This window comes from Monodelphis domestica, chromosome 8 (genome assembly GCF_027887165.1).
Source record: "Monodelphis domestica isolate mMonDom1 chromosome 8, mMonDom1.pri, whole genome shotgun sequence".
Classification (NCBI taxonomy): Eukaryota; Metazoa; Chordata; class Mammalia; order Didelphimorphia; family Didelphidae; genus Monodelphis; species Monodelphis domestica.
In genome coordinates this window covers 164178268-164199591 of record NC_077234.1, presented here as the reverse complement: position 1 = coordinate 164199591, position 21324 = coordinate 164178268, and the positions used below count along the sequence as shown (strand labels likewise).

The window sequence follows — 21324 nt, the reverse complement described above, 5'->3', positions numbered from 1 at the left end:
CATGGAATATAATAGATTTTACTCATGCAACAGGAGCAAGTACCATGATGCAATAACCTTCTTAGAAGCCCATAAATGTTATTGCAAATCAGCAGTTAAGGAACAACCCTCAGCTGATAAGAATGGAAACTTTTGATAAAAGCTGCCATGGAGAGCAGAGCTTTATGACTCCCAGAGTTTTAATGACTATAGGTTATATAGAGAAGTCTAGGCATTAAGTTGCCCATGAGGATGATTGGTAAAAAAAAGTGTAGCCAGCTTTCTATGCTATACATAGTTAGAGGTTTGATACTTTTTCTTGCTTCCCTTCCCTTCCCTTCCCTTCCTTCCCTTCCCTTCCCTTCCCTCCTCCCTTCCCTTCCCTTCCCTTCCCTTCCCTTCCTTCCCTCCCTTCCTTCCCTTCCCTTCCCTTCCTTCCCTTCCCTTCCCTTCCCTTCCCTTCCCTTCCCTTCCCTTCCCTTCCCTTCCCCTTCCCTTCCCTTCCCTTCCCTTCCCTTCCCTTCCCTTCCCTTCCCTTCCTTCCCTTCCTTCCCTTCCTTCCCTTCCCTTCCCTTCCCTTCCCTTCCCTTCCCTTCCCTTCCCTTCCTTACCTTCCTTCCCTTCCCTTCCCTTCCCTTCCCTCCTTCCCTTCCCTTCCTCCCTCCCCTTCCCTTCCCTTCCTTCCCTTCCTTCCCTTCCCTTCCCTTCCCTTCCCTTCCCTTCCCTTCCCTTCCCTTCCCTTCCTTCCCTTCCCTTCCCTTCCCTTCCCTTCCCTTCCCTCCCTTCCCTTCCTTCCCTTCCCTTCCCTTCCTTCCTTCCCTTCCTTCCCTTCCCTTCCCTTCCCTTCCCTTCCCTTCCTTCCCTTCCCTTCCCTTCCCTTCCTCTTCCTTCCTTCCTTCCCTTCCCTTCCCTTCCCTTCCTTCCCTTCCCTTCCCTTCCCTCCCTTCCCTTCCCTTCCCTTCCCTTCCCTTCCCTTCCCTTCCCTTCCCTTCCCTTCCCTCCCCTCCCTTCCCTTCCTTCCCTTCCCTTCCCTTCCCTTCCTTCCCTTCCCTTCCCTTCCCTTCCCTTCCCTTCCCTTCCCTTCCCTTCCCTTCCCTTCCCTTCCCTCCCTTCCCTCCTTCCCTTCCCTTCCCTTCCCTTCCCTTCCTTCCCTTCCCTTCCCTTCCCTTCCTTCCCTTCCCTTCCCTTCCCTTCCCTTCCCTTCCCTTCCCTTCCCTTCCCTTCCCTTCCCTTCCCTTCCCTTCCCTTCCCTTCCCTTCCCTTCCCTTCCCTTCCTTCCTTCCCTTCCCTTCCCTTCCCTTCCTTCCCTTCCCTTCCCTTCCCTTCCCTTCCCTTCCCTTCCTTCCCTTCCCTTCCCTTCCCTTCCCTTCCCTTCCCTCCCTTCCCTTCCCTTCCCTTCCCTTCCCTTCCCTTCCCTTCCCTTCCCTTCCCTTCCCTTCCCTTCCCTTCCTTCCCTTCCCTTCCCTTCCCTTCCCTTCCTTCCCTTCCCTTCCCTTCCTTCCCTTCCCTTCCCTTCCCTTCCCTTCCCTTCCTTCCCTTCCCTTCCCTTCCCTTCCCTTCCCTCCCTTCCCTTCCCTTCCCTTCCCTTCCCTTCCTTCCCTTCCCTTCCCTTCCCTTCCCTTCCCTTCCCTTCCCTTCCCTTCCTTCCCTTCCCTTCCCTTCCCTTCCCTTCCCTTCCCTTCCCTTCCCTTCCCTTCCTTCCCTTCCTTCCCTTCCCTTCCCTTCCCTTCCCTTCCCTTCCCTTCCCTTCCCTTCCCTTCCCTTCCCTTCCCTTCCCTTCCCTTCCTTCTTCCTTCCCTTCCCTTCCCTTCCCTTCCCTTCCCTTCCTTCCCTTCCCTTCCCTTCCCTTCCTTCCCTTCCCTTCCCTTCCCTTCCTTCCCTTCCCTTCCCTTCCCTCCCTTCCCTTCCCTTCCCTTCCCTTCCCTTCCCCTTCCCTTCCTTCCCTTCCTTCTTCCCTTCCCTTCCCTTCCCTTCCCTTCCCTTCCCTTCCCTTCCCTTCCCTCCTTCCCTTCCCTTCCCTTCCCTTCCCTTCCCTTCCCTTCCCTTCCCTTCCCTTCCCTTCCCTCCCTTCCCTTCCCTTCCCTTCCCTTCCCTTCCCTTCCCTTCCCTTCCTTCCTCCCTTCCCTTCCCTTCCCTTCCCTTCCCCTTCCCTTCCTTCCCTTCCCTTCCTTCCCTTCCCTTCCCTTCCCTTCCCTTCCCTTCCCTTCCCTTCCCTTCCCTTCCCTTCCCTTCCTTCCCTTCCCTTCCCTTCCCTTCCCTTCCCTTCCCTTCCCTTCCCTTCCCTTCCTTCCCTTCCCTTCCCTTCCCTTCCCTTCCCTTCCCCCTTCCCTTCCCTTCCCTGTTAATTCCAGTTCTTTCGAGTCTAAGCTGGTCTATTTCCCTCATGAGTACAGTTTCTAATATGTGTGTTTTTTACAGTATTTTAGTTCTGGAAGTGATCGTATGGATCATCTAGTTTAGCAGCTTCCTTCTACAAATGCCCAGAGAGGTTAAAAAGACTTTAAAAATCAGCAAATAATAAATCAAGCTGTGATTTTCAGTTTTAACTGGGTTTGGAGGTATAAATGATCACTTGGAAAATTGAACAAATCAGTTCTTGCAGGCTGGTTTGAACTAGCTCTAGCATATTCCTGGATTTTTCCCATCTTAGACCTTTGGAAAAAATCTGTGGCTGCAAAGTATACATTTTTCCATATTCTGATATTTATTAAAAAATAATTTTTTTCAGGTTTGTAGTACTATTCCTATGGTTTGGAGAATGAATCTTTACTATTTGTTCTCTTTCCAATGCAATTATTTCTTTCTGTATCAGTGAGTTAGGCCATGTTCTGATACTGTTATCTTACCTCTTGACTTAATTTGAACTCCTGCAGGTTGCTCAGAAGGTGCTGAAAAAATGCTAAGCAGGCATGCCAAAGACTAGGACAATACAGGATGCCCTTTGCTTGGGCAGCGAGGTAAGATGAATGCCTGGGAAACATTCCATTGGCCAACTCTTTAAGTGTCTTTCATGATATTTTCACTCCATCCTGATACGGTTCTCTAGGGCACTTCTATTTGAGTCAAAATGTTTTCTCATGCCACTTTTTTAAACCAAGGCTTTGTGATTGCAATGGGAAAAAGTCTGAGATTTGGAGTCAGAGGATTCATGTCCTAATTGTGACCCTGCTTCTAGGACTCAGTTTCTTCATTTGTAAACTAGAGAGGTTAGGCTAGATAGTCTTTAAAATTCCCTCCTGCCCTAAAACTATGATTCTAATAATTTTAGGAAAGCATTACATTTCCAGCATGACATTGGAACTATTTCTTGGCAGTCCTGCATATATGGGCATTGTCTTATAACAGAAGAGTTCTGTTCCTTGGTGATCGTTCTACTGGTATTGAATGATGACTAAAGAGTGAACGGAACTTAGCTTATAAAGTGTCTTGAGTGGGAAAGCAGGGGGACCTGGGAGGGTTGCCTCTAATCCCCATTGTGGTAATCTGTACCATAAAGAGTTGGCTCCACATTGTTTTATAAACACAAATCATTCACTGTCACCGTGGAGTTTCTTGTGTAAATAGAGCTACTATTACTCCTTCTATATCAATCCACCATGTCTTCACATAATTAAATTCTTCTCGGTTACAGTTAGTGGAATAATAACAGTTCTTCATTTAGAAACTAGTGTTCAATTGTTGTATTTGTTTTGGCCTGCATAACCAATTTTACAGCTTGTTGCTCTGATTTTTCAGAACATTATTTAAAGATTCATCTGGAAACCTTGACAAAAATGCCAGATTTTCTGCACTCTACAGACAGGATAGCAATAAGCTATCAAATGAAGACATGCTCAAGTTACTAGCAGACTTCCGAAAGTGAGTTCCAACTCTTAGATCCATTTTCATGCCTTAGAAAGCAATTATTAATTATTGAACATGGGTATCACAAGAGACTTTGACAGAAAAGTAGTAGAAAAAGATCACGTCTTGTCTTCACATTCCTTTCTCATTTTGAACCTGTTCTCCATCTTCATATATCCATATTTATATCCCATTCCTATCCAGAGGGGAAATGTGAGCACTAGCCAATCATGAGGGCAGCCAGGTGGCACAATGGACAGAGTACTGGACATGGAATCAGGTAGATTCATCTTCCTCAGTTCAAATCCAGCCTTAGACACGTACTAACTGTGGAACCCCAGACAAGTCATTTCACCCTGTTTGCCTCAATTCCTCTTCAGTAAAATGAGCAAGATAAGGAAATGGCAAATCACTCTGGTGTCTTTGCCAAGAAAGCCCCCAAAATGAATTCACAAAAATTCAGGCATAACTGAAATGACCAAATAACAAAATAATTATCTGTGAAATTTCTTCTTTCTTTTATTATTTCCCCCTTTTCTTTCTCTCTCTTGTTCTCATCCCCCCCCCCCCCCCCCCATCTCCCTTGGAAAGCTGCCAGATTCTGAGGGACCTTGAATAAAGAGATGCTGATGACTTTTGAGCAGAGAAATAATATGACTGTGCCTATGTATAAAGCAAATTATTCTGGCAGTGCTCTTTAAAATGGATGAAAGGCGATAGCACCAGGAGATGGGAAAATTTGTTACGGAGCTTTTACAGTAGGTGAAAATAGTATAGCCATGCATCTGCATGCCCTTTTAAGACATACAAAGTGCTTTCCTCACAGCAATCTTGTAAGACAGTTTTATAGGTATGAATCAATCAATTAATAAGCATTAGGGATACAAAGCAAAAAAGGAATGCATTCTCTACCCCAGTTTTCTAACTGCATTCTAATTGAGGAGACATCATTTATATAAATAGTTAAAAAACAAATAAACAAACAAATATATATATTCCAACAGAATAGTTGGAAGGTAACCTTTGAGGGCAAAGCACTAGCTGATAGGAGACTGGGAAAGGACTCCTGCAGGACTCACATGATAGTAATTTCTTTCCTACTGAAGAGTCCGACTGGCATTAACAGAGCTACGTGCAAATTTGTGTAATTTGTTTTTTATTTGTTTATGATGCTGTCATCCTCTCACTGTCCATCACTCTTAATCCCAAAGAAAACCTAAAACCTCCTAAGCAGCAGTCTCCATAATAAGAATTTTTCTATAAAGTATTAACTTCCCTTAATTCCATGACATTGACTAGCTAGGCGAAGAACATCTGTGTATTTGCATATAAAATGCTATCTGCATGCATGCCTTTGTGAACGTTGTGTGCATAATATAAGTTCTCTGATATATATTTTCAATTCATACAAAAAATTGGCTGAAATTAACTGAAATGGCTTAAGTCTCTAAATTCTATTCCCTCTCTCCCTCTTTTTTCAATAATAACTTTTAAAGAGTATATTTATTTCCTCTTAGGACAGTTACGCAATTTGCTTAGGAAAAAAAAAAACACATCAGAGAAAAAAAAATACTTGCCCAAGTAGCCAGTTTGCTACTTTCCTGAGTTGTGGGTCTATACAGGAAATAGGAGAGGAGAAAGAGGCTGAAAAAACAAATGAACAAAAATATAGAACATGTTTGGGTGGGAGGACGGTTTGAGAGCTGCTTTTCCCCTTCTGTATTGGGTCAGCCAGGATGTGTGGTTAGTGGGAAGGTAGGAAATATTATTTTTCCTTAGGAAGAAGTTGCATCTGGGTGACCCCAGGACCAGGGCTGCAAAAACAGGCCTTTTTGTTTATAATTATGGCTCTTATGCCCCAGACAGGTAGTTCAGACAATGCAGTGCTTTACTTTGTAGTCTCAGTTAGGATGTTTAAGTGCTTGCCATTGGAACCAGAAAGAGAGGAGTATCTACCATTGAGACAGAAAAATGGGCTCTGTCCTGGGGAAATTTACCTCCTTTGGTGATGATAACCTACTTTATGTGCTGAAATACTTAGGAATTCAAAACAACACCAGCATCTTTTGCATAATGTCTACCAAAGCTGGTCCATAAAACTGGGAAATATGCCCCCACGTTGTAAGTTTTCACTATGTTTTGAAATTCAACGTGAAGTTATACAAATTGAAAACTAGATTTTTTTTTAAGCGTTCATAGAAATATTGTTTCTCTTTTTTTGGCTGTCTATGTTTACACAAGGTCATGCACCAACATGTATAACATGTATAATTTTAGAAGTTAGTGCTTTATAGTTCCAAAGCCCTTGGAGTAATTACTCATTTCTAGCAACAGCAACTATCTGAAACAGAGCCAAAAATGGAGAGGTAGAACTGAAATGGTCTTTGGACTTAAAAGAAAATATCGAAATACCTGTCCCAAAGCTTACACAGTAGGCTGGCTTTTGGTCATCCTTGAGTCTCTTGACTGAGATTTGTAAGTAATGTAAAGGATCAGATCGTGCTGCCATTGCTGGGAGAAGACAGAAGAGATTCTACTCCCGTGGCCACCTCCTTCTTTTATAGAACCTCGTCATTTCTCCTCTGGACAATTGCTCTAGCTTTTCCTCCTGCCTCTTTTCTCTCCCCAATCTACTCCATCCTTCTCATCATTGTCTAAATGATTCCTAAAATGTAAGGCTGACTGCCATCTTCCAGAAGCTCTCCAGTGGTTTCTAGAGCCCAACAAAAACTCTTTTGTTTGACATTTAAAGTCTTCCAAACCTGTCTGCATCCTGTCTTTCCAAGCCGTTACTCTCCTTCATGAACTCTTTGCTCCAGCCCAAACTGGTTAAGAAAAATATCATCTTGTTGTTGGGATTTTTAAATAACATCTCACAAATAATGTTCCAGCTCCCATATCTGTGCCTTTATACTCACAATCTCATAGCCCACCAACATTCCATACCTTAAAGGCATTCACTTTTTCCACTGCCTTGCCAATACTAGTTTTCTTCAAAAAATCATCTTTTTCAAAATCTCCTATATTAGGTCTTTCCTATTCTCCCTGACTGCTGGTACCTTCTCTCTGAATTTTCCCTTTATTTCTGTGTTCTATATTTATATTAATATTTATATGTGTATGTATGTATCTTTATATGGAAATATATATAGGAATATAAAATATACATTTACATTTTTATATTATACTATATGTTATATATTTCTTTCTACATATATTTTAGTACATAGATAAAATAGGTATGTATATCTTTATTATATACTTATTTTATGCATATTTACTATTTATTATTTTTGTTATATTATTTATCATTTACTAATCAGTGATTTATTATTCATTATCATTTATAAATTTATCGTATTTATATTTAAATGTATTTTTTTCTACTTATTTGTATATGTGATTTTCCTTTCAAAGCATAATTTCTTTTAGGATGCACTATTTCATTTTTGTCTTTGGATGCTCATTGGCCAGCACAGTTCCTGGCACAGAACAGCCATTTACTAAATTCTTGTTGATTAATTGACTGATGAATCAGGGGAAATACGTCAAATGTTTCAGGAAACTGTCCATTATGAAAATAAAAAATGTTGGTGCTTAAATGACTATGGCATGTCCAGGCCATTTACTGGCCATTCTCTAATAGTGCCAGTAAGGTCAGATGTTAATAGACTTGTAATGCCTTTCTCTCCGCCTCTGGAAAGTAGATGAGTAGTTTTGATTACAAAAATTGATACTTTTCCTGACACGTTCATGCACTTTGGAGTTCACCTTTGCCATTTTGCATTTTCTCTTATGTTCTTTTCCAGACCTGAGAAGATGGCCAAATTACCTGTTATTTTAGGCAACCTCGACATTACAATTGATAACTTTTCCTCAGACTTTCCCAGTAAGTATAAACTCTGCGGCATAGCTGGACCTGGCTTTAGTCAGTTTGGTTTTCACTTCAATTTTGTTTGTTTTTAATATATTTTCAGATTATGTTAATTCATCCTACATTCCCATGAAACAGTTTGAACACAGTACCAAAACTCTAGTCACGTTTGAAGTAGAAGAGTTTGTTCCCTGTATACCAAAACATACTCAGCCTTTCACCATCTACAATAATCACCTTTATGTTTATCCCAAGTCCTTGAAATATGACAGTCAAAAGTCTTTTGCAAAGGTGAGTGAAAAGATACTCCTGCAGAATTCTCTTTGTGGCTTCCAAAGCGGCTTTGCAGATTTTGGCCTTTCCTTACGGTCCTTCTTCTGAACACACCTCGGGTCTGACTGTGGCTTTTGTTGTCGATGTTTTGTCGTAGGCCAGGAACATTGCCATTTGCATTGAGTTCAAAGATTCAGATGAAGAGGATTCTTACCCGCTAAAGGTTTGTTTTCTATTAAATGGGATCATATGGGAGGGTCTTGGATGCTCATTTGTGCAACCCATTTTATAGATGAACTGTGCCCCAGGGAAATTAAATTCCAGGTGGTAAAAGGATGAGGTAGAATTCTAATTCTGGTCCCAAATCTAGAACTCTGTTTCACCTTGCTATATAATAATAGTTTTTATTTTTATCTTTCATAACTTTTATGAATAGAACCCCAGAACAATTTTACAAATAAAGATCAAGACAAAAAATGTTGAACAAAATATAAGCAAGGAAAGCACAGAAATATCTCCAAAAAATTCATCATTGTTATATAAAAATTTGTTCTCTGAATCCGTATTCCTCAGTTGTTTCTTTACCACAACCCTATTAACTATGATAGTGTGAGAATGGTCATTTTATTTTAATAGATGAGGAAACTACAAGAATCTGGTTAAATGAGTTATCCAGGTTTACACAGCAAGTCAAATTCAAATCTAGGATTCAAATCTAACTCCTTTTTTATAATGGATCCAGCTCTAGTTTTTTATATTATTCTGACTGTGGGATAGAGAAGGGACTGTTTAAGCAAGAAAGGAAGAAATGGCACTGAAAAAATTAAGGAAGTCAGGGCAGATGGGTTGTTCAGTGGATAGAGAGCCAGGCCTAAAGAGGGGAGGTTCTGGGTTTAAATCTTTCTTTAGATACTTTCTAACTGTGGGATCCTGGGCAAGTCACTTAACACCCATTGCCTAGCCCTTAAAGCTCTTCTGCCTTGGAATAAATAAATAATATTGATTCTAAGGAAGAAGGTAAGAGTTGTTTTTTGTTGTTTTTTTTTAAATAATGAGGATGGAAGGAAAGAAAGAAAATGAAAGAAAAAGAGAGCAAGCAAGAAACTGGGAGAAAGAAAAGGAAAGATAAAAAAGAAAGATCAAAAGAGAAAGAATGGAAGAAAAAGTAAGAAAAAAGGAGAAAGAAAGGAAAAAGAAAGGAGAATAAATGAAAGAATAAAAGAAAAAAGCAAGGAAAAAGAGAAAGAAGGGAAAAAGAATGAATGAAAGAGAAAATGAAAGAAAAAGAGCAAGAGCAAGAAAGAAAAGAAAAAAGGCCAGGAAAAAGGAGAAAGAAATAAAGAAAAAAGAAGGAAAGAAAAAAGAAAAGGAAAAATGTATGAGGGAAGGAAGGAAAGAAGTAGGGATAAGGTTTTGCTGAGAGAAGATGGATTGTAGTGTCATCACCTCATTCTGGGACGATTTGGGGAAGGAAGGAAAAAGCATGGAAGGGACCCTGGTAACAAGACCCTTGGGGAAAGAGGAATGTTGAGAAGGAGCCTTGACTCCAACATCCTTGAATCTCATTTTTAAAAGATAATATTAGGGATTTTGTTTTCTATACAGCCCCCACCTTCCATTCCTGCATCTTGGGTGAGGGTTGTCATCACAGCCCTCAGCGGGTCATGTTGCATGATGTGGCCCATCTGCTGGCTGGCATCCACAGAGTGTAGAGTCGGGTATGTTCTATTATGAATGAAGCAAGGTTTTCTGAAGTCAAGTGCAGACATGAATCATGCCAGAGGCTTTGGATGCTGGATCTATTAGTGGAGAATAATTGTCCAATTTTGGCTCAGATACTGTATGAAGAAAATATATTTATTACATATACTTGATATCCATATAATTATATACATTTAATCTATTTTGATACAAGTTCCTCCATGGGAGGATATATGCATGTGTGTTTTTGTTTGCATATGTATAATATATTTAATGCATACACACATAGATAACAAAATTGAATTTGATCGGTTTCAAGGTTAGCCCATTTACAGGCAGCTGAGAGGTACCGTAGATATAGCAAGTACTAAACTTGGAATCAGGGAGACCCGAGTTCATATCCAGCTTCAAACTTAGACTTACTATGTGACACTGGATAAGTTGTTTAAACTCTCTCTGCCTCAGTTTTCTCATCTCTAGAAAATGAGGATAATAATAGCACCTTCATCTCTGTCACAGGGTCAATGTAAAAATTGAATGAGATGGTACTTTAAAATGCTTTGCAAATCTTAAAAGCACTATAGAAATGCTAGATAACTAAAAGAAAAAATTCATAATGTATCTTGCCACTTTCCTTTGTCTATTGGTAAGCATCTTTTGTGGATGCTTAATTAGCTTTACTCCATATTAAACAACAAAATAAGTAATTGTGTCATTCCATATTAATGATCAACAATTCAAATAATTAATGACTCTATTAGTCATTAACATCATCGATTGGTATTGATTATAATATTAACTAATGGTTACTGTTATTAATCAATGGTAGCAAAATGAATGAGCAGCAAGAAGAGGATTATGTCACCGATATAATTCTGCTTTTAATTTCCTCTTTCAGGATACCTGTTTTCTTGAGGGGACAATTCACATTCCATGTGTCTTAAAATTTTGATTTTAAAAAGTTGGAAAATTTTTCTCAATGTTCTTCTGTCCTTACCTTTTGTTAGTGCATCTATGGCAGACCTGGTGGGCCAGTATTTACCACAAGCTCTTGTGCTGCTGTTTTACACCATCACCAAAACCCAGAACTTTATGATGAGGTAAGAGATGTTCTCGAGATTAAAATAAGGTCATCTGGGTGGCTCAATGGATAGAGAACCAGCCCAGGACAGGGGAAGTCCTGGCTTTAAATCTGGCTTCAGATACCTCCGAACTGGGTGATGCTGGGCAAGTCACGTAATTTCCACTGCCTTGTCCTTACCTCTCTTCTGCCTTGGAAGTCATACTTACATCAATTCTAAGACGGAAGGTAACATCTTATTTAATGGGGTCCTCCAGTGTTAGGCATTTCTCTCGTAATTGGCTTTTGGAAAACATGATCCCAAGGGAAGCTTCCAAATGCCCTGATTGCATTAAATGCTTAAGTTTCTTAACTTTAATGTCAGTTATCCCTGAAACTTTGCTCCCATTGGAGTTATTCCAGTTTGGGCAAGGACTGGGGAGGTATCCAAACTTTGATTTTATCAGATTTAGAGAACTCTAGGGGGGAAACTCCCTCTCCCAGTTTTGAGTCTTGGACATCTCCTCTCCCTGCATTGGGAGATTTAGTGATTTGCCCAGAGCCATATAATTACTGGATGCCAGAGCCCATGGCTTCCTGCCTCTGAGAGCTATCCACTAGGAGGCATTGCTTTTCATGGTTGTAATTAATTTCTATCCTGAATTAAAATGACTGGAGAACTTTGATCAAAAAACCACGTGTTCCAAGTTCTTTTTAGCCACAGAAGCCAATTATGATGTAGGCTGCTTTTTTCATTTAAATCTCAAACTTTCCCTTAATCAGTCAACATTTATTAAGTGCTGACTATGTGCCAGGCACTATGCAAATATGGTTGTCTCTTTTTTTGTTGTTGTTGTTGTTTGTTAAACTCTAGCTTCTGTCTTAGAATCCATAACAAGTATCAGTTCCAAGGTAGAAGAATGGGAAGGGCTAAGCAATTATGGCTAAGTGACCCAACTAGAAAATGTATGAAGGCTGATTTGAACTCAGGACTTCTCCAGGCTTGGCTCTTTCTCCGCTGAGCCACCTAGTGGCCTGTCAAATATATTCCTAAACGCTGGTTTTTTGTTAACTCCCCACCTGTTTCTACTCTGGGACTAAAGGAGTATTTGCTTCTCCTCTGATCCAGTCTAGGGTCTTGCCATGGAAGTGTTAAAGCACAGAGGCAAAGAACAAGTGTATGTTTGTGCTTTGGGTGACATGTTGTGTCACTGTTCTGGCCAGGAATTTTTGTCAATTGTTTGAGGGGACTCACTAGCACTGATATTCTTTTTCTTGTGTTTTCAGATTAAAATAGAATTGCCTACACAGCTCCACGAAAAGCACCATTTGTTGTTCACATTCTATCATGTCAGCTGTGATAATTCTAGTAAAGGGAGCACGAAGAAGAAAGATGTCATTGAAACACAAGGTTTGGGCTACCCTACCAGCTTTTTCGTTTTTGTCATTTTAAGTTTCCTTCTTGGACTATTTGGTTGTTTTATTTGGAAACTATTTTGTTGCTGATTTTTAAAAAAAAATTATTTTTTGGCATAATATTTTCATACTTGTAGAACACAAGTGACTTCTCTAGGATTTTGTTAACATTTTGTACGATATAATTTTTTTATTTCTTAACCTAAAAAGAACAAAACAGCTTTTAAAATCCTTTTAAAGGTACATGTTTACAAGTCTTTGCATTCTATTCAGATTCTACATCTTTTCTGCTCTAAAGGGAACATTGACTCTGTAACTAATGGAACTTTTAAAAAAATTCCTTATTCCAGTATTCAAACCTTTCCACTGTTATATAATATTCTACTTTTCTAGCCTACTCTCCCACTACTCCTTTTGTCCATGCACTCTTTTTTAGGCTAAACGACTTGCCTTTCCCCTGTATCAATCCTCTACTTTTCCACTTCCATGCTTTTGTGCATATGTTCTTTGTATCTAGCATGCCTCTGCCCTCTCCGCATGCAGAAATTTTACCTATCTTTTAAACGTCAATCTCAAAAACCACTTCTTCTAATATGTTAAACCCAGAGGGAGTGCTTGTCAGCTTTGGGAGCGGGGAGGGAAGAGGAGAGGGAGACAGCTGGAAGCATGTACCTTTGTAAATTTGTTTATGGAAGAAAATAGAAATTAAAACGGCGAAAAAAAGTAAAAATAAAAATTTTCAAAAAAAACCCTAACAAATCACTTTCTATAAACATGTCCATCCTTGGACCTCATAGCCACCTTCCTTCTGAGCTGGCTCTGCATTTATTTATGCTCTGCTTGGACATTCACCTTATATCTGTTAGTGAAGTTATGTGTCTATAGGTGGTGACCTCTCTCTAGAGGCTGAGCCCCGTGAAAGCAGGGACTGTGTCTGTTGCTTTCCTTGCCCGGCATAGAGCCTCCTGCAGGCATTTATTATAGACCAATTGGACAAAGCGCTAAGAAGTCCTTGCATCACAACTTTTCATGTGAAACTGCTCTTTTCTGCTTTTTTCTTTCAGTTGGATATTCTTGGCTTCCACTCCTGAAAGATGGAAGGGTGGTAACCAGCGAGCAGCACGTTCCTGTATCGGCTAATCTTCCATCTGGCTACCTTGGCTACCAAGAGCTTGGAATGGGCAAGGTAGAAGATCCCAAGGGTTTGGGGTTTTGTTGTGTTTTTTGTTCGTGTTTCACCGGAGCATATCAAAAGCCACACAGTGCCTTAGACCAGAGGGAGCAACATTTCATTTTCAATTATTCATATTCCAGGAGGGTGGGAGAAGAAGGAGACAATGCTGACGATGTTAACATGATCTCTACGGCTTGGCCAGCATCCCTCTTGCAATGTTTTAGGGTAGCTGTCCCAGAGGAACGTTTGCAGCAAAACAGATATGTCTTGCTCAGTGTTTGTCTGTTTATGGATGTGCTAGGGCCTCTCTGTGGAAGGGACCCTGCCCAAATGCTAAGAAATGTTTAGAGAGACTCTCTATCGTTAGGATTTGGGACCCCGACTTCAGCAATATAAAGAAATGGATCCAACAATATTTATTTTTATTTTTATTTTTTTGAATTAATTTTTTAATCAATTTAGAACATTACGCCTTGGTTACAATAATCTCATTATTTCCCTCCCTCCCCTTCACCCACCCTTCCCACAGCCGACGTGCAATTTCATTCGGTATTACTTGTGTCCTTGATCAAAACCTATTTCCATGTTGTTGATGTCTGCACTTAGATGTTCATTTAGAGCCTCGACCCATGGATTCAAGCACTTGTTTTTCTTCTGTGTTTCTCCTCCCGTAGTTTTTCCTTTAAATGTGGATAGTGGTTTTTCTTCTAGATTCCTCCAAGTTTACAAATATTTTAAATTGGTTTAATTGTTTTGTTTTCCTTCTGACGTCCTTAAAGTCTGCATTTATATTGCTAATAGACGCCTTCCTAAGTGTCTATACTTTTTCATTTATTTTGGCATGGTCCTTTGACCATTTTTTGTTTGTTTGATGTTGTTTTTACATTTGGCTATTGCTCATTGGCTCTCCCTGGTACCCAACAGTGTGTCCCTAGGATGAAGAAGGAGGCAGGGTAGATAGAGTTTTTAATTTAGAAGACCTGAATTTGGATCCTGCCTCAGATGCTTACTGATTGTCTAATTGTGGACAAAGTATTGAACCTTATTTTCCCATATGTTAAATGGCGATAGCAATAGCTGTACTACCAACCTTATGATGATATTCTCCAATTCAACTGACAGAGTATATGTAAAGTGCTTTCAAACATAAAGTTACTATATAAATGCCAGTTATTATTATAGTTATCATTATAATTTATAAATAAATTCAAATTGCAGATGTTAAATAAACTTGTAAATAATTAAATGACTCGTTTGCAGAGCTAGACATATTTACTACCTTAAAATCCAATCTGCCCCTCTAGGTTAAAATATAATTAACTTACAAATAGTGTGGGGATTACAGTTATTCTCATGCCATCATTAAAATGAAATTGCCGGCCAATGGAGCTAAATACGAGTGGTTTGGAAAGAATGGAATGAGTACCGTACTTGAAGTCAGATTTACATTTAATTTTCATTCTCATCCTGCCAATATGTAGTTTGCCATACTAAGTGAATCATTGACCTTCTTGAAGCCTTTTTACCTCATCTGAAAATTCTCTTTAGATCTAAAATTCTGCATTTTTGTAATTATTTTCTCTTCTGGAGAGGTGCCCCCTGCCCCTGTGATTTAGCATAAATCAGGGAACTGAGTTGTGTTTGTATTTTGTGTTTTCCACATTCATTCAGCATCACGGACCAGAATTAAAATGGGTGGATGGAGGCAAGCCGCTGTTGAGAGTGTCGACACATCTAGTTTCTACTGTGTATACGCAGGTAAATGACAATTCTGGTAAAATAAAGACTGGATTTGTATAGCTAAAGTCAAATGTTCTTCAGGAAGACAAAATCCTATCTCTTTACTCTGCTTTATAAACATTCTGCATTAAGAGTATGTTTGTTTTTTCTTCTCAGGGCAACATAAAACAATATACACTACTGATTTTAAGTTATCAGCTGTGACGAGAAATAAAATTGCACAGATAATAAAATATTTCCTGCTTTTTGAGATATCTGAGAGCAATTTGTTCACATTTATCATTTTCATAGTGCCAAGAAGCATTATTGATTATGCATGCTTTAAGAATGGAGGAGATGCTTCTGTTTCTAAAAACGAAAAAAAAAAAAAGGAGTTGCTTTTCTATTAGAATCTAGAATTTCGGGGGCAGCTGGGTAGCTCAGTGGATTGAGAGCCAGGCCTAGAGTTGGGAGGTCCTGGGTTCAAATCTGACCTCAGACACTTCCCAGCTGTGTGACCCTGGGCAAGTCACTTGACCCTCATTGCCTAGCTCTTACCATTCTTCTGCTTTGGAGCCAATACACAGTATTGGCTCCAAGAAGGAAGGTAAGGGTTTAAAAAAAAAAGAATCTAGAATTTCTAACTTAAAGTAAAATAATTCGGCTTGTCCACTTAACATTTTATTTGTTCCTGAAAGTTTAAATACCTTGATGAATTTTTTTTTTCTTTTCTCTCCTAGGATCAACACTTACATAATTTTTTTCAATACTGCCAGAAAACAGATTCTGGAGCTCAAGTCTTAGGGAATGATCTTGTAAAATATCTTAAGGTATGAAGTGACTCTCTTTAGAAAATATACTTTTAAAATACATTTGTTTTGGGGTGGATTCTTGTCTGAGTGTGATTATATCTTTTACTGGAAAGCCCAATAAGGGTTCTTTTTAAGGGAAGAGAAACTGACTTTGTGTGTTATGGCAATAATTCACATTTTTACCTTTATTTTAAAAAATAAATTAAAGGGCAACAGGTGCTACTCCTGACTTCATTCTCTTTCCATCCATAACATTTTCCATACTTTTCACACGTGTTTCTCTCCTCCTTCAAACAGCCATCTTTCTTTATGTGAAAGTTGGTTCCATCAGTCAATATTTATTGAGAGGCCATTCTTTTTTGAGGCCTATCCATAATGCATTATTTCTGTCTCTGAGAAGCTAATTATTTAATAGAGGGAAAAAGGCACAATACTAGTAGAAATATAAGCCAAAAAACAAAGTTATACTACTCTGAAGAAAATTTCCTGGTTTTATTTTCTAACAAAAGAGAAAAACTAACCCAGTAAAATTTTTTTGTATTTTCTTATTATCATTCTTTTATCTCAGACATGCTATGGCAAGTCTTTCTCTCATGTCCCACCCATTTCATTATCTATCTGCCTTTTTTGATTTCCCATTTCAACCAAAATTCATATTCTTTTATAGATTCCAATTTAATACCTCATCTACTCTGTTTTCCCTATAATTTCCATTCAGTGGAAAGAAGGCCAATCACTAATGTGTACAAGTATTTATGGGACTGTTAGAATCATTGGCAGGACTGAAGCCAGGTAAAATTAATCTAGGAAAGCTTAGTCTATGGAGTGAATGTTGAGTGATGTTTGGAAGAGGGAAGGTTTACATGGTTCATTAGACAGGATTTGAGGGGGTCCAGCATGTGGTTTGTAAGGAACAGTGAAGTGCTTTGCTTGACTTGGCCAGAAGATGGCTTTCTTAAATTCATGCCTTGCCAGTAATCTCTCTTTTGCTTTTTCCATATAGAACTGTTTCCATTATATTTTTTGTGTTAGAAAATTGCTTTATTGTCTCCCAAACTTTTGAAAGAATATTTTAATCCTAGTTTTAATTCTTCTTTTGTTTCTTTCATTTCATAAGTGCTTTTATTCTTCTTGTCATTTTTTATGTTAATTCTTTTTTTAAACTAGCAATAATTCTTGCTTAAATTCTTAAAACATCATTTTTTCCATCAAAGAACTTCTTCCAGGTTATCTTATGGTATTTTCATCCATCTGTTTTGCATTACATATTTTACTTTTTGTTTACTATTACAGGATTAAAAAAACAACAACCTATATTCTGCTTTTTGTTTTGCATGCTTTCATTTCTTTTGTGATTGTTTTTACTGTATTCTTTGAGCTATTTTTCTTTTCTTTTCTTTTCTCTTCCTTTTTTTTGAGATGAATGTGAAAAACTTGGCTTTCCAAGCCTCTCACTAGAGATCCTTTTAAACTTCAGATTCATCTTTCATTCTTTCTCAAAGGAACCTTCTCTATAGTTTTTATTTACAAGAGAACTGACATATAGAACCAGCTTTAGCTGGAATAGTTTATTCTCGGTACATACCCCAAATAAGTTAAAAGAAGAAAATGTCTTAAGATAGTGGTGTCAAACTCAAATGGAAGCAGACCTTTGGCAACATATTGACTTAGGAAAAGCCACAAATGAACATTGTCTATATTATAATGTATTTTTATTTACATTGTGAACTATTTTCCAATTACATTTTAACCTGGTTTGGCCACAGTTAGGAGTTTGGGGGCAGCCCATAGACCATGGGTTTCACACTTCTGGTTTACCAAATACCAAAATAGTTATTTTAGTACTTTTTATGGAATCAGGGAAATGGTAAAAAAAAAAACCCCTACAATAACTGGGTATCCTTTTACTTGGGAATGGTTGAATAAATAGTAGTATATAAGTATTAGTGTTCAATAAAATATTATAAATGTGAGGAATTCAGAGAAACAGTATCATAATATTAGTAAAAATAATAGCTAATATTTATATAGTGCTTACTTTTAGGGAACAGATAACAAAATGTATCTTTCTCCTATTGTCAGAGGGGTGAGAGGAACTACAAGGAAAGATTGTAGCATATATTGCCAGACTACTTTTCTTAGGTACAAGGGAAGGTTCTGTCCTACGGGAGGAGGATTATCCAAAAATGCCTATAATATAATGGCAGCTAAGTGGAGCTTTACACAGAGTGTGAGGATTAAAGTCAGGAAGACCTGAGTTCAAACTGGACCCAGATACTAGTTGTATGAGTCACTAATCCCTGTCTGCCTCAGTTTCCTCACCTGTAAATTGGATAATAATAGCACCTTACCTCCCTGGATTGTTGTGATGATAAAATGAGGTAATAGCTATAAAGTTCTTTATCAACCTTAAACCTGGATTTTATTATTATTATACAGTAACAAAATTCATTGATCTACTTCATTATTAAATAGTCTTAGCCAAAATGTCATTCTTTATCTGTAGAGTCTTCATGCAATGGAAGGTCATGTCATGATAGCTTTCTTGCCCACCATCCTCAATCAGCTGTTCCGGGTTCTCACCAGAACTACCCAAGAGGAAGTTGCAGTCAATGTGACACGGTAAGGGAAAAACACCTTTATCTTTGAGCATGTCAGCACGGGAGACTATCGTCCATATCCCAGTGAAGTCACTGATCTGTTCCCTCTCCCTTTCCCACTCATATCCACAAGTGTAGTTTTTACATCTCTTTCTTGTTTTCATACGGTGTCAGTGGCATCACTGCATTTTGTTTGGTTTTGCCTTTGGACCTGCGATTTCATCTGCTTTAGGAATCCCTTACGTCAATACAGATTCTTGTGCAATTTGAAATCTCTGAGAATTACCTAGGACGCTGAGAAGTTAAATGATTTCCCCATAGTCTGTGTCAGTAGAATATAGAATAAAGGGAGGGCTTCTTAAAGGTCTGCTTACTCCTTGCTTCTTTTCCTAAACATCATTTTACTTACCAGATTTATTAATAATGACTGTGGTTAGTTTAACACTGAAAATGGAATGGAATCCTTTTGACATTATTGCTCATTGATTTATTTACCCTCTTTGATGTTAGGGTTATTATCCATGTGGTTGCTCAATGCCATGAAGAAGGATTGGAGAGCCACTTGAGGTCCTATGTAAAGGTATGTTGATACCCTACTTCCTGCAAGGAAAAAAAATCCTATGGATTTGTATTATAGTTATTTTGTATTTACTGATCCAAGTATGTGTTTTTCCCCCAGTAGAATAGAAATTTCTTGATGGTAAAGTGTGTTTGGCTTTTGTCTTTATATTTTTATCATCAATATATAATAGATGCTTAAAGTAGATGCTTAATAAATTAAATTAATTATACATATTGCTTTTTAAAAAATATTCTTTCCTTGATATTTATATGTCAATGTCAGAGGATTGTTAAAGTCTGGGCATGGATCGAAGCTCATCTTTTTTTCATTTTTCTCATTTTTCTTCTCATTTCTTCATTCTTTCATTGTGTTTTTTTTCCCTGACATAGCTAATCTGGAAATATGTTTTGCATGACTTCACATGTATGGATATCATATTGCTTGCTTTCTCAATGGGTGGGAGAAGGACTGGAGGGAGAGAATTTGGAACTATAAATAAAATGAATGTTAAAAAAACAAAATTTAAAATATCAGTGTCTATGCCTCACAATTAATGCCTGTAACTGGGGAACCTTCCTTGAAGCTTCAAGAAGTTAAAAAAAAATTTTTTTTTAGTTCCAATAATAAGGTTTCATTACCTAGAATATAGCAAACATAACAGTCATCCTAAGAAGTTTGACTGTTAATAAGGGATTTAGAAAATTTCATTAATAATAGGTTATTAAAAGAAACTTAAATATATTCTGGATAAATTTTTAACCAATAAGGATAAAATCACCAAACCCTCCCACAGCATGTATAGATTCAGCATCATTTCTTCTATTTGATATTTTTCTAATTAAATGTAAAAATAATTTTTACGATTTGTTTTTTGAATTTTGAGGTCCAAATTCTCTCCTTACTTCCTCCTCCCTCAGACAACAAACAATTGATATTCAAATCATTGCCCATGTGCAGACATCAGTGTAAAGTTTCATACATTCTTATTTTCATATTTATCCAGATGTATCTCAGTGCACCCCCCTTCCTCTTGTACTTTGCTAGTAGTCACTTAATAAATGTCTGTTGACTTGTGAATTACATTCCTCTCTTCTTCCAGCCATGTTCTGGCTTGCCTACCTAATTCCCAACATATCCCTTATTCCCTCCGTATGTTTGGTGATAGAATATTTAGCCACTCCATCAACCTCACCTTGAGACTATAACCATTTTGTAGAGCCTATTAAAATCTCATTTTTCCTCCTTTCTTTCCCCCTAAGTATGCTTATAAAGCAGAGCCATATGTTGCTTCAGAATACAAGACTGTGCATGAAGAACTGGCCAAATCCATGACCACCATCCTGAAACCTTCTGCTGACTTCCTAACCAGCAATAAACTCCTCAAGGTAGTAGGAAGACTTCTCTATGATTTTTTTTGCTTAACTATTTGCTTTGTTATGAGGATAAATTCTGGGAGAATTCAGAAGTGAGCATGATATAAATAAAAACTCTAAAGTTTTCATAAAATAGTTTTTGAATAAAAGAAACCACTCTAGTTCTTCAGTAGTAAGGTTGAGCCATCCTGAGTCCTAAGTTCAAGGAACCCAAATAGGGATCTCAGGGCTCCCCCATACCCTGTGGCTAAGCCAGAGTTGTGCAAAGGGACAGAATTACAGAGCTACCTTCAGAGACCCCTCCCCCCCCCATCCTCCACTATCACCGAGGAATTACGTTGAAATGATAAATGACCAGAATATACTCTCGAGTTGAGATATGTTTATATAGGGCTTCGTTCTTGCCAATAGTTTTTTTGTATGACTATGTTTCTTTCTTTTCAGTATTCCTGGTTTTTCTTTGAAGTTTTAATAAAATCTATGGCTCAGCATCTGATCGAGAATTCAAAAGTTAAGGTATGTTATTATCTGCTGCCTAGGATGCTGGACTGCTCAAGATCATCTCTGTACTCGCTTAAGGGAAAGGTTGCTTTTTCCCTTCTAATATTCCAATTAATGCCTTAAACTTGGTTTGAAAGGTAGGATTTAATTTAAAATTAACCTTCCTTTCTGCTTCAAGGAAATAAACAAGCCTGAGGGTCTGCATCATAAATTATTTCCCTGAACTATTTTATCCCCTAAGCATCATCATAATGAAAACACTTGACAGGGATGATGCTTCAGCAAACATTAATTAAACACCCACAGCAGACATAGCCATGTCCTAGGCATCAGGGAAGATCTAACAATCTTGTCAGGCTTGACTCTTGTCATGGAGCTTGCAATCTTGTTGGGAAATACGACATGAGCACAAATAAGCATAATATAATATGATGGAT

The 21324-nt window shown here is 38.4% G+C and overlaps 1 protein-coding gene across 9 annotated transcripts in view; it reads left to right on the top strand.

The window, feature by feature from the left end:
- The first annotated feature begins 2761 nt into the window (after positions 1 to 2761).
- DOCK9 (dedicator of cytokinesis 9) overlaps positions 2762 to 21324 on the top strand; it is a 115344-nt gene continuing 96781 nt past the window's right edge. For 3 of the 9 annotated variants that reach the window (XM_056806981.1, XM_056806979.1, XM_056806977.1), the window contains exons 1-14: positions 2762 to 2936; positions 3715 to 3837; positions 7632 to 7711; positions 7800 to 7987; positions 8127 to 8192; positions 10678 to 10770; positions 12018 to 12141; positions 13211 to 13332; positions 14992 to 15078; positions 15780 to 15869; positions 18358 to 18473; positions 18962 to 19031; positions 20273 to 20398; positions 20831 to 20902. In XM_056806981.1, the coding sequence (XP_056662959.1) occupies positions 2914 to 2936; positions 3715 to 3837; positions 7632 to 7711; positions 7800 to 7987; positions 8127 to 8192; positions 10678 to 10770; positions 12018 to 12141; positions 13211 to 13332; positions 14992 to 15078; positions 15780 to 15869; positions 18358 to 18473; positions 18962 to 19031; positions 20273 to 20398; positions 20831 to 20902 (1380 nt within the window). In that variant the 5' untranslated portion in view covers positions 2762 to 2913. The remainder of the gene's footprint in view (positions 2937 to 3714; positions 3838 to 7631; positions 7712 to 7799; positions 7988 to 8126; positions 8193 to 10677; positions 10771 to 12017; positions 12142 to 13210; positions 13333 to 14991; positions 15079 to 15779; positions 15870 to 18357; positions 18474 to 18961; positions 19032 to 20272; positions 20399 to 20830; positions 20903 to 21324) is intronic. The other 6 variants (XM_056806978.1, XM_056806983.1, XM_056806980.1 and 3 more) reach the window with 3 other exon arrangements.